General features: G+C 36.4%; 1 protein-coding gene across 1 annotated transcript in view; it reads left to right on the top strand.

Moving 5' to 3' along the window:
- Positions 1-7963, top strand: part of LOC149079438 (nuclear factor NF-kappa-B p100 subunit-like) — an 81841-nt gene extending 73878 nt beyond the window's left edge. The window contains exons 17-19 of the mRNA XM_089240161.1: positions 2525-2633; positions 3355-3533; positions 7726-7963. Coding sequence (XP_089096287.1) covers positions 2525-2633; positions 3355-3533; positions 7726-7827 — 390 coding nt within the window. The 3' untranslated portion in view covers positions 7828-7963. The remainder of the gene's footprint in view (positions 1-2524; positions 2634-3354; positions 3534-7725) is intronic.
- Positions 7964-14184: the final 6221 nt, after the last annotated feature.

Raw genomic sequence — 14184 nt, 5'->3', positions numbered from 1 at the left:
TAGGATAAGATTTCATGTGAATCTGGCTTCCCCGAAATATTTTCATGATGGTGGTATGCCGCTGGAGCCATTTACCTTAGAAATGATATTTGGTGATCTTTAATTAGAGGACTCAATGTAATTTTTGGAATCCTGTACCTTTTTCCAATTTCTGTCGTTTTTAAGAGTTTGCGCATTAATTTCTCTGTAAAGAAATTTTTTTCATCCACTTGTCAAGCACGTTTCATTTTTTTAACAATGTGAAAAAGAAAGTGGACAGACAGCAGTTTTCTAAAGTAAAGCTTGATAGACTCTTGACACAGAAATGGCCTTATCAGATCTGCCAACTCTCCGTATTTATGCGGGAGACTCTGGATTTTTCATCCTTCCTCCCACTCTCCAGATTTTGGCAGAAAATTAGATTTTACGCAAAAACAAAAAAACTACCAGTTTTCATGCTACCAGTATTACATATTATAGTTTATTGCTTTATAATGGTTTGTTTATTTTGCAATCCTCCCATTAAGTGAAGAAAACCTGGGCCAGATATTATAGCTAGTATATATATATATATATATGTAATTGATTTTCTGTCTGTGTGTGTTCTCTATACAAATCTGCAATTTTTGATCGATCATCGCCAAATTTTGCATATATGCCAAACAGGGCCCAGATTGAACGATCAAAAGTTCATCAAAGCTGGGCAGTTTTAAACCTGGAAGGGTAAAAACTGTTAGGCAACAATGGTTTCTGGGCCTCAACAATCACTTTTGAAATATTTACTTTGGTTACCGTTGTTCCCTAGCAATGTGTTTCAGACATGCCTATGCTTTTACAATGGTTTGTAATTTCTGTAATGCTGCCAGTATTATAGTTTATTCCTTTATAATGGTTTATTTTTCAATCCTCCCATTAATTGAAGAAAACCCGGACAGCATCAGGTCTTATGGCTAGTATAATCATAAATCCCTAGACAACAATATTTTCCCAGACTTGTTTAGAAATTATCACAAAAATTAGAACTAGAAACTACCAGTTTATCTAATTATAATGCACAAAGAGTGAATTATATGCTGTTAATGCATCTTTGTTTCATGGTCACCCCTGCCAACAGTCAAACTCCCTTTCTGACAAAAGTTTTCAAAACACCTTCATGTTGGGGATGACAAATTGGTTAACTCTCTCCCTCCTGTCCCCCCCCCCCCTCCCATTTCGTCTTAAGACACATACAACGTTCGAATTGAAGTTTACTTATGATTACACCAGACTTTGAGCTGGCTGGTTCAGTGCTGTCATCTATGTTCCAGAAGTGAAGTGCAATGATTTAATATTTGTATCATTGTTGGCCTGTTGCTCTCTCTGCGGCAAGATTTTTTAAGGGAGAGATCAGCTCACATTTGCTCCTCAAATTTGGGAACCACAGAAAACCAACTTCAACCGACCACGACTGGGACAACGGTGGGATTCAAACCCAGCTTTTTGTGATGTGAGTCTTACTATAAGTCTTGTATAACCACTCGACCACCACAGTGGCCAGAAATGAATCACATGTTTTGGATTGAGCTAATGAAAATGCACATGAACAAGACTGTATCAAGTCAATGGCTTTATTGACATTAACTTCATCATGGCCCCATAATGAAGTTTATTTGCAATTAACATCAATTTTGGCCAACTAAGGTGGGAAGCCTCAGTGACCAATGATGTCCAAGACTGCCCTGCTCATGTTCAGCGTGTGGGTCCTTCTTTCCATTCTTTTTAATTCACTTTATAAAAGTTGTTTGGTTTGATTTACAAGGTTATAGTGTTATACAGAGGTTCCCAAACTTTTTGTTCCATCAACTCCTCCCCTATCTTCAGAACTTCCCCCCCCCATTGCTCTCAACTTAAGCTAACCCATAACATCCTATGTTATACCTGCAGCTTCTATCTCCTCTCTGAACCATTCCATTGCCTCCTTTGAGAAATGCTGGTGTAACACATTAGTGTATGCAGAATTTTCTCAAGGAAGGGGGGCATCTTTTGGTTTTGAGGGAGGGGGTTGTTTTTTTACTGCAAAAAAACACACAAAATTTCCTCTTGAGCCAAGATTTTTATAGGTTTTTTTTTGCAGTTAAATTTGGCGGTGATGCCCTGGGGGCTCGACTCAAAGTGCTTAGGTTGGTGTTCTTGCCTCTGTGTCTCGCAGTTTCTTCAGTTAAAAGTTCATAAATGTAAAAGAGGTGGAAAGAAATAGCATATTCGATGAAAGGAATAGATTAGTTTCCCAAAGTGGACAATATGGCCCCTCCTCCTAGAGGGCGATGTAATGGTCCGGGAGGTGGTAGAAGCTCAGTGTTTAGTATAGGACCCAATGGGTTGGCTGGAGTTGGGGGTCGATAAGAATAAAAAAAATTTTAGAAGCGGGCAATGGAACGAAAATTTCCATGGACTATGGTTCTCAACCGATAAATAGAGTGGTGACTCTATACTGACATTTGAATGCATAAAATGTTTTTGCTCATTTCATTTGCATACTTCATGCATCTTTTTTTTTTCATCCCAGATCCTAAGAATTCTAAATAGTGCTGCATGCAGAAAATCCTCTGGTGTAAGCTCTGGGGCTTATATTCCCAGTCATGCTACTAATCCTGCAGGAAAAATTGTGAACAATAGTAAGGATTTCTTTAATATTTGCTTTATTTTTTCTTGGTTTATCTTTTTTGTTTGTTTGTTGCTGATTTCATCATTTGTGAACTCATTTTAACTACTTTGTTATCATAATGTCTATTTTTTAAACACATTCTTGTGATTTCAATAATGCCACAATTATGGCATAGTGATATTTTTGAGATAAAATTATAGAGGATTTCATGTTAGGGTGGAACAAATTAAATGATTTTCCAGAGTGGGAAATCACATTGTGTCTAATGAATATGATTCCGAAATGAATCGTGTTTGTTAGCTGAGGCATCAGTGAAGATAGTGTGCCAAGTTATGGATACCATGGTCTTGTTATTCAACTCGTCACTTGGAGTGTACATGCTTCGAAAAAAGAGGGAACCGGACAATAGGAGACATAATCTTATGTCTATGGCGATGTCCCATCGATGCCCTTCCCATGTATGATGCAAATTTCAAGACTATTGGATACTTCTTTGATGTTGTTAAATTTTTTTCAGCCAACAGCGTACAGATGCATGTGTTATATGATCAAATGTCATTATGTACGCATGTCTCCAAATTATTTATAATTTTAACATCTGTTTAATTTGCATTAATTATTTATATTGGGGGTCAAAAACTTGTATTATACTCTCAGATCCATCAGATCAGAATGCTGCTAAATTTTGAATCTGACATTGAATTTCATTCACACAAGCTTCTCGTTTTCAGCTCAGGGTTCACAAGAGGTGATACCAATTGAACTGATGAAGAAATTGCAATATTTATTAGATCCACCTGATGACGGTTGGAAGACTCTAGCCCTTTACTTGGGTTTTGAATCTGAGGCAATAAACAAAATAAGAAGTTTGGATCCAAGTCCTGTTCAAGCTATAATTAATCGTTATATGGTTAGTATATTGGGTTTTTTCTTTTTAATTCTGTTTATTCTTTTTTTTTTTGGGAAAAAGTATTCTTTGCTGTCACTAATAAAATTTGTAAAAGGATAAAAAAATCTTGATAACTAGGGTATGAAAAATTCATGATTTGTTTTTATCTAAATCAAATTTTTTATTTAAATTAACAGACTGGTTATTTATTGAAACAAATCGTGTTAATTATCAAGTATGTATATTTTTTCACTCAATCTCTTGAATTTAATTCATCATTAATGAATAAACAAACACAAACAAACTACAAGCAGAAAATATGGACACCAAAAATCTGTGTTTATGTAACATGAAAGGTGGTTGAGCTTTTTTTTTTTTTAAACCGAGCACAACTCAGGTCTATTGCCATGGGCAATTTACTATCTAGTGAGTTGTGCCGGAAGTGTAACTGTGTGTGTACCTAACTGTCTGAGTGTGTATGTAGTGTTGTGTTTGACTTTTCAGTGCTGCCATCTATACTGCAGAAGTGAAGTGAGTGATGTGTTATGATTGAATTACATTTGTACTGATTGTAGGTGTGTTGCTCTCTGTGGCGAGGGTGGTTGAGCCTGAATTAACTCTATAGATTAACATTTTTCTTGTACAATGCTTTTATTCATGAGCCCCTTTCTCTTTAAAAAAGTAAATGTTTGGTGGCAACTCAGTATCATGTATGGAGCCTTTCTCAATTCCCTAGATGTGCGACCATACTGTCATTCAGCATGAACTAAACGAAAAGTATTCTATTGACAAGATTGTTTCTTGCCCAATTGAGAGGGAGAGAGATGGATGCATTTATTATGCACAGTTTCCAACTTGCAATGATGTCAGCAGCCGCCACTTTCAATAACTCTTATAATAATTAATCTAATAAATCTTTTTGTAGTTATTATTGTAGTTTTTGTTGTTCCAGCATGACGTCAAAACCTGCATGAATTTTTCAGGATTTTTACCTTCTCAACATGGTTTTCGACTTCATGTTCCATTGCAATTTTTGTTCCTCTTGATGTCTACTAACAATCCTCTGAGTTTGTCATTCCATTAACAGAACACCCTGTATAGGCACTCCAAGAGACAAGAACTGGTTCTCATTACAATCATCTTATGTGCAATGCTATAAAAAGTAATCCTGCTTTGATTCTTGAGAATTATGCTTGAGACCACATTACATAAAAGGAGGAAAAATTTATGGGAAAAGAATTTTCTCTCTAGTAACTTTCATCTGGCCAAACACCAGCATGCATTTAAGATATATTTTTTTCTTTTCGGTGGTGCTGGCATCATGCTTTTCTTGTTTATTATTGTTACTAGCTGTAATGTCCATGCTGTGTGGGTTTCTTCAGGATACTGGGAGCAACAAAGAGGTTACAAATCATTGTAAAGGAGTAAAGGTAATAACATGGCTGAAATGCATTGTCTGGGAACCACGGGGACCAAAGTAAACATTCTAAAACTCATTGTATAGGCCCAGGAACCATTCTTGCCTGACAGTTTTTTGCCCATTTTGGGCATTGACCCAGCTCTGACGAACTTTAAAGTATCTTATCATTCAGGCCGGGCTCTACTTGTGTATAGAGAACATATACACAGAGACAGACACAAAGAAAATCAATTTTATATTCTGTATATAGATTACTTGTTGTGCTGCACTTGAACAGGATATCAGAGGTTTATGTGTGTAACGAGCTGGGTTTTTTAAAGTGAATTCTGTAGTTAAATACACATCTAAGTATAAATTATATGGTATTTCAGCATAATAATTCAGCGAAATTATGCAAACGTACCTTGAGTTCCCAAAAATGTGTGTCCTCCCCGGTTTTAATCATTCCCATACTCTAACCTAAACTACATGTAACACCTATATGTCGTATGACCATCTGCAGCAGTTTTATAACTTTCTTCATGTGAGTATATTTTGGTACGTGAATTTCAAATTGAATTTGATCGATTATAAAATGCTGATGAATTCCTTACACTACAAAAGAAAATGCATCAATTGCAATCAATTGCATTAACCAAAATAATCACCCTAACACAAATGAAACTAATCTTCTGGTCGTGGATAGCCTTTATGCCTTGAAGGTATCTATAATAATGTTTCTACGAATTAAAATGAACAGATATCATATGCCACAACTCTCAACATAGCTGCGCCACAAGGAATCATAACATACTCATCCCACTCCAAATCAAAACCGAATATATGAGATGCAGTCTAAATTTTGTTGGTCCGGTGATGTGGAACAAACTCCCCAATAGTCTCAGAAATCTTAATAGCCTTTCAATTTTCAGGAAACATTTAAAAACATGATTACTCAATGGAAACGCTCTTACAAATTAATATAGGTATTGCAAAACATGTTCAATATCTATTTTGCATCTTCGAATAAGATTTTTTATGCTTTTTTTTACCTTGTTTGGACTGAAGTCATGTATAATGCTGGAAATTGAGAAAAAAATCTAGCCTTTCTCTCTTTCGGCGAAATTTATTTGCAATATTTTAAGATTTCTTAATCCTGGAGTTATTGTTGCCAAACATGGCAGTGGGAATGAGTCAGGGCATATAATTGCTCTTTTTTCCCTCTGCCAGCTCAACGACACAATGTTTATAATAATAATCATGATGAAGTCCCTTTTTTTTTCCATTAACATTGGTTTATGTGAATTGCCCACTCGCTTCGCTTCCACGAATCTGTCTTTTTTTTGTCTTTGCCTAATTAATTAATGATTGTATAAGTATGTATTAAATGAATGCTGGGTATTAATCCCTGCTTTTTTTTTCAGTATTCATCTGTGTTGTTGTGCGAATAAATAAATCTATCTATCAACCGCCCATTTCTGTCATGAGAAAAATTACTGTTCGCAACAAAATGAAAATAGTTAATGTCTTTTTTAGTATATTGTGTTTTTTTAATGAATTTTTTTCACAAATGTAATGTCATCACACATAATATAAAATACAATAAATACAAATACAAATACAACACCACAACAGGCAAATTGCCCAACGAGGTGGCTGACTTAAGAACATCATGGATCCCCGATCCCTTTTTTACCCTACCTACGAGCCCTACCCACTACTGCTACACCACACATGCACCCCGCCCACAACCCCCCGCGGAACCCCCAACGGATCGGTATATGCGGGAATGTGCGTGTACGTGTAGTGAAACCTGACGAAGTTTTTCTGTTTCTCTGTAATGCTTGTTATGTGTAGTGCTGCCATCTACCACCAGTTTTTCAAACTATGAGTGAAGTGTTATGATTGAATGATTTTTCGTTGTAGGACTGTTGCTCTCTGTGGCGAGACTTTTATCGGGGAGATCGGCTCGCATTTGCGCCTCGAAGTTGGGAACCACAGAAAACCAACTTCAGCCGACCACTAGAATCCCCCGAATCTCAGTTAAAGGTACTCCCAACTCCTGATCTTTCTCCGTACATATGGAGCAAAATGCTGCTTCTAGTACCGAAATATCACTTTTCTCTCTATACAGCGGGGATAAGGAGTATCTTTTGGATTGTTCTTTATTAGCTATAATGTCTAGTGCTGCCCAGGTTTACACAGTTTATTGGCAGCATTAAAGAAGTGAGAAACCATTGTAAAGGAATAAATATGTCTGAGACTTATTTGAGTACCACGGTAATCAATGCATAATAACCACATTTATCGTGACATTTAAATATGTATACAAAATTTGGTGAAGATCAGTCTAAAATTGTAGATTATATGTATATATAATCTACAATTTTAGACTGATCTTCACCAAATTTTGTAATAGCAACAGCTTATCATGCATACTTACCAAGCATTTTGGAAAGTTTAAAAGAATTTCCCTAAATTTGTTACTTTTATCTGTGATTAGGCATAGTACCCAAGCGTCGTTGGTAAATTTGATAATTTTTTTTTTCATTTATCACTTTTACTGGTGATTGTAAAATTTGTTATCATTATATCAGGGTCTGACTTGAGGTATTTGTTAAATTTACCAATGGCACTTTATTATTATATATATATATAGGACTGTTCTAATATCAGTCACTTCTCATGATACAAAGTGTTTGCTTCTGCAACATACACCATCTTGCATGTTGTGGAAAGAGATTTTGGGAAAATGGTTTTTTATTTGCATTGGTTTTTTCATTGATAATTGATTGTGGCCCTTTTTCCTTGCAGAGAGAACCTGGGAACAAACTAACTGACCTGGAAAGTGCTTTGGAAGCCGCTGGTTTTAAAGAAGCATGTGATGCTGTGAGAGATTTCATCAAACTGACTTAACATGTTTATGCCCAACCAGGTCATATTTCACTACAAAAACCTGGTACTTCTTATGATGATAACCATGATAAACATGGTGTGAAAAACTGTTCGTTGAGCTTGTACAGTCGATGTTGATAGTGTGGAAATGATTTCCAGCCGTATTTCTACGCACTTGTTGTTTAGTAAAACCTTTCTGAATCGTAGGTAATGGGAAAGAAAAAAAAGGTAATTATGTGGAAAGGTATAAAAAATGCCCTGGTCTATAACTTTTGCCTTCTTCAAAAGAAGAAATATACCTCCGGAGCAGGAACGCTTAACAAAGCGAAATATAATTCATATACTGCCCAAATTTCTCAGGAGCCAACCTCATTTTTCCTTGGAAGACTAAAAAATTATGTTTTATATGTTGTTCAGTAAGAAAAAAATTTTGTTTGCATGTAAATCTGGTCACACCAGGGCTGCCTTTACCGACACAGGACCCGGTGTGAAAATAATAGCGGGGCCAGCTGCTTATCAATAATTGCAGGACATCAAAAATGTTTAGGACCACCCTCCTTTTGCCCCAATTTTACCAATTTTGTGGGAAGGAGGGGAATCAGCATCCATTATTTCAAAATAGACAGTAATGCTAACTAATATATCCATGCAAAAAAAATTTTAAACACACAATTAAATGTAAATTAACATAAAAAATTGATGAAAATTCAGCACTGAAAGTAATTGTAAACTAATGAGAAATAATGAAAATTTTACAACTGATGAATTAAAAATAATTGAAATTAATTTTTAATTATTAATTTTTTTGGGCGATTTGCCTGCTGTGGTTTCGAATTTCGTGTTTGCAAGAAATGATGATTCAGGAAAAAAAAATTTGGAATCAATGAAAATTCAGAATTAATGCAACAGTTGATTTCAGGATTGGTGAAAGCATTCAATAATTCAGTGGGAGTGCTGGGATGGTGCGACTTCACCTGCCACACACCTCTAAGGACAGCTCTGAGTTACGCATGTGTAATAAATTTCATCAGCTGCTCCATTACACCCATGTAGAATATTGCATTCACTGTTCGTCCTTCAGGAAAAAATTCAGTGGGAGAATTAGTCCCCTGCTGTCAACGCAGCCCTGAAATCTTCAATGCTCAAGCTGGTTTAGTGCCAGGATGCCCCCCCCCCTCCCAAGTTCTGTCGTCATTCTTAAAAAATCCTCTTCACCATCTCGAAATTTCCCAAACCCCCCAAAAACAAATTCGACCTAGACAAACACTCATCACTATATGCATTCTGCATCATTCGATAAGTTCTGGTAGCCTTTTCAAATCAAAATGTTACACACACCTTTATGTTAATTGCATTTTTAATTGAGTTGCTGTATTTTTGAAATATATGACATCCATATTTTTATGGGCATCTTTCTATCAGCCACCTCATTGGGCATTTTGCCTGTTGTGGCATTGTTTTTGTATTTGTATTTGTATGTATTCTAAATATGGCTCCATTGCGGGGGAATAAAACCACTCACCTTTCATGATCTGGGTAAGTGCTCTACCATTAATCTACATGGGACTGATATTTACTTCAGGCTCCAGAACCTGGGGACTAAGACCATTTTGGAATGTAAGACTGTGAAGACCCCCCTCCCCATCAATAAAAATTCATCACCATACAAAAGAACGCTACATTCCACCTGCATGTGGGCTTGAGTTCCGTATATATATATATATATATATATATATGAGACGAATGGCAATTTCCAGCCCCCTCAATGTTTTGTTCATGTCAGCGCCTCTGCTTAGAGCATGTATGAGTACTAAACGGGACCATGTATGGGCAGCCTTGTAGCTCAGCCACTAGTTGTTGGCAACTATAGCCTCCAGATGGTGACATACAGAAACGTGTCTCTCCCCCCCCCCCATCATTTGATTCCCCGCTAAAGTATGTGAATTTTCTTTCCAAACTTTGTCTTAATCTCTGCTTGGTATCCAGTCTCGCCGCAGAGAGCAACAGGCCTATAATGATAAAATCTTCAAACATTACACTTCACTCATAGTTAAAAAAATATGTGGTAGATGGCAGCACTATAACTAGCATTACACAGAAAAAGTTTCACGTTAGGTTCATAACACAGACATGCACATCCCAACATATACCAATTAGTTAGAAATTCTGCAGAGAAATATGGACGAGGTACATGTGTGGTTTAGTAATAGTCTTTTGTATTTTGTATGAACAGCGAAGAGGGACATTATTTCTCTCTGTATGCCACCCTATCTGAGGGCAAACTTTTCCACCCATGACATCCCTTTTCTTAAGAACTCTTTTCTACGGCTCCCCAGAGCAGTTTAACAAAGGCACTCTTTGAAAAGGCTTTGTCAGGGGTGCCCCTGACAGTTTGAGAACCCATGCTCTAAGGGAAGAAAATGTTAGTCCTCTGTAGCTGAATGGCAGTGTGTTTGCCCACACTGTGAAAGAGGTTGGTGGTTCGATTTCCTGTGGAGGCATGTGAGTTATCTTTCCAAATTTCACCTTCATTCCGGCTTGGTATAACCATTCTTTCATACTTTGTATGAATAGCGGAGAGAGAGACATATATCATTTCTCTCTATATTTCTGTTTGTCGCAAACTGATGCCACCATCTACAAAGTTTCGATTAAATTAGTCCCAAAAATTTTCAACCAGACTGAAAATGTTTTCTTTCATGGAATATGCTGTTTTATAAATGATACTAGTCATTATTTTTAAGAAGAAACTTTTTTAAAGAAACATTTTTATATTTTTGCTACTTTTGCGACAGTGTTTTTTCCTTTCATCTGTCAGTCAATAGTCTATAGTCTCGTTCCTGGTTTCTTGCCTATAAATTATGAATGTAGCATTCTTTTTATGAATAAATATTTTTTTTAGCATTTCACTTTTGTATGAGATTCTTTGATTTATGTACATTCCTACAGTTGTGTTGTATGTCATGTCTTTAAACACAGGGTTCCCGTTATTTAAAGACCAGGGAAAGTCAGAAAATTTTTTTAAATATTTGATAGAAGTCAGGGTAAATTTCCATGAAGGAAAAAAAATTTAAACTTGAAAAATATTTGGAATGTTATAACTAGAGCCTGGAAGTTCAAGCACTAAAAGTGGTCAAAATAGGCATGCGAAAAAGGCACTAAAAAAGCATATATAATTAATGGAAAAAACAGAGCTCCTACTTTTTGGTAAATGTCCTACTTTTTTTAGCAAATCCTCTTGACAAACTTTGTGTAATTGATTTTAATTGAGGAGGGAATCATCGATATATTGCCAAATAATACAAATGTAGTGGAATGGAATTAATGATTCTGTCAAAGCAGAAATGATATCGTTTTTCAAGTAATATTTGAGGATTGTATGTGAACCTTTTGGTTCATTAATTTTTCTTTTGCTTAGTTTGAGGGTTCAGCGCGTAGAGTAGTCATTAAAAACTTGTGTCTGGGGGAAAATTTGTATTTACTAACTTCATAGTCTTGGACAGCAACTAACATTCATTATTCAAAATCATAGTGCACATTTTGCGTATAGGTGAGACAACAGTTTGCATAGCAAAGCAGTTGGATACATAGGCCTATCCTATGTTTGGTGATTCAGATGCTATCCAATAGCATTCAATTGTCTTCTGTATTTTTAGGGCATACACACACAGAGGCATAAACAACATTTATAAAGCTCTGCAAATTGGTAGTATTGAAAGTACTTCATTTGTCAAAAATGATTACATTCATTGGCATTGAACAGTAACAATTAAACAAATTCCTTTAAAAAAAGGGTATTCATGAACAATACAGTATCTTGACTTACTTACATTTGACCTTGTAATTTACACATTTTGCATTGTGCTTTTGGAAGTGGTCTCAATGGAGTGTCTTTCTTAAACTTTCATGTCTTCATAATTTACTGTGCATCAAGGAAGAGAATTGACAGACTGGACTTTGGAAGGCTCCTCGGAAAAAAAAAGAATGTAATATATTGTTAGGAGAGACAGAAAAGAATTGTCTGTGGTTGGTAATATGCTGTTTTGGCCCAAAATTGTTTTTGTTACCGTCATTTCTGTCATTTTACTTTCACTCCAGCTAATCTTATAGGATACTGAAATGGTGCTGTGAAAAAAAATTTTAGATTTAAATTTTTTAAAAATTAAAAATTTTTTTTTAGCTATTTTGTTTTATTATGCTATGAGATTATGTTGTCTTGAGGGGGGGGGGGTTCTGGTACAACTCAATCTGTTGTAAATTGCCCATGGTGATAGACCGGAGTTGTGCTCAGTTTAAAAGAAAGAAAAAGATGTGTGTGTGTGTGTGTGTGTCCCTTTCCTCTTATATAAATTCGGGGCTCAACTAACCAGAGGAGGCGTAAAATGTCACCCTTAAATATTAATAGGGGGGGTGCCAAAAGGAGGGTGCATCTAGTTGCGACCCTGTTGAGAATACTTGACACAACATCAAAAATGACACGTCATCACAAATGAGGATGCAATATACTGCATTATAGCTTCTAGAAATAGTCGATTTATACTGCATATACGAAAAACTGACTGTGTGAAGAGACAATGTTTAGGGAAAGGAAAATTCACCCTCACCAGGGAGAGCAGAGATGAATTCCCCTTTCCTAAACATCAATATATCTCCACACAGTCATTTTTCCGTATTCAGTAGAACCTCTCGATAACGGACACCCATGGGACCAAAAATTTTGTCCGCTAATGTGGAGGCACGATATAACATGTACAGTGGAACCTCGTTTACACGACTTTCACATTTGTACGACGTTTCACTTCGGTCGCAATTCGGATTCCTATTGAGTATTTAATGTTAAAATGTATGTACAGTAGAATCCCGTTATAACGAACTCCAAGAGATGGGAGAAATCACTTCGTTGTAATGAAATTTTGTTATAAAAGAATTGAAGGTTTGTGCAAACCTATGCAAATTTATCTGGGGGACTAGAAAAGTGTTCGGTAAAAGGAAATTTTCTCGCTATAACGGTATTCATTAAAACGGGATTCGACTGTCTCTATCACTGTAAAAGTGATACACTAGTGGTTATGCATAATCACCAATCCATCTCGATAAAAAAAAAGTTTGATTAAATTTTACATTATTTGTCACTTTTACCGGCGATTATGCACAATTCCCAAATAAAGTTGGAAACTCTGGATAAATGTGGAAAAATTTATAACCTTTCGTTTCTTCATTAAAACAATTAATTATTTTTACCCACATGATACGTGCACTGCACATATTTTGCAATAAAAATTAAATTAAAATGAGTGTGAAGAAAAAAACATTTTCATAACATTATCAGTTTGTAATTTTGTAATGTTGGCTTTCTTCCCACGCATCAGCAAACAAAATCAACATTACCATTCGAATTTACCATCTTGGACCATTGCTATGTTCAGTTAATTAAATAATTTATCAGTACGAGCTTGGGATTGAATATAATCTTAGCTGAATACGATAAATTCTCGATTTATGACCAAAAATTAATATGATTTTGCTGATTTAACTGATCGTTATCGAGAGTGTCCGCTAACGGGGATTGAAATTAGAGCCTCATACATCAGCACACTCCCTAAGGGCGGCAGAACGAAATGCATTAAGGCCCTATTTTACGGGACTGGGGATCAGAAAGTTTTCGTTAACATAGGGTGTGTCCGTTAAAGGAGTTTACAGGACCATCACCAGAAATTTCATTCGAGGGGGGGGAACTACAGATCCTTAAGTTCCCCTCTCTCGCTACGACCTTGGCATGTTCCCCTGTATGTTGTATTAACAAACGAAAGGACGTCTTTCTCTGGATATAAATGGGAATGTCTAGTGACCAGTGGCGTATTTACTGGGAGGGCTTAGCGGGCAGCTATAGCTCAGGGCGGCAAGCACAGAGGGGCGAAAATTTTGAGGAATAACTGATCAAGAAAATTGGTAGAATGGAAGGACGGCATAATTTGCAACCCTCAATAAATCAGTTTGTGTCCAGCAGGGGCGCACGCAGGATCAACCTTTGAAGGCAGATAAGGAGGCACAAATATTCTTCCCGAGAAATTTTGAGTTATAGGCAACTATCCTTCAAAAAAGCATTTAAATGAACAGAAATTGGTTAATGTAGCATGCAAAAAGGGTGATTTTTTCGATATTTAATTTTTTTCCAAATTTTGGAAGGCTTAGTGGGGAAGGTCACACGGTGTCCCTGAGCAAGACCACCAAAGCAGAACATGGCTCCGGTTCTCGTCCTGAGCAGGACCGCAAGTACACACTTTGGCACCCGGGGCAATCTGGAATATCCCCCCCCCATAGGCGGATTTGACTTGGAAATCTGGGGGGGGGGGACACGATGATGATGTCAGCTCATAT

This window comes from Pholcus phalangioides, unplaced genomic scaffold, assembly GCF_987345545.1.
Source record: "Pholcus phalangioides strain wild (caught in Gottingen) unplaced genomic scaffold, Ppha-v1.0 ptg000012l_1, whole genome shotgun sequence".
Taxonomy (NCBI): Eukaryota; Metazoa; Arthropoda; class Arachnida; order Araneae; family Pholcidae; genus Pholcus; species Pholcus phalangioides.
The sequence above is the reverse complement of the archived record's forward strand: the minus strand, read 5'-3'. Positions and strand labels throughout refer to the sequence as shown.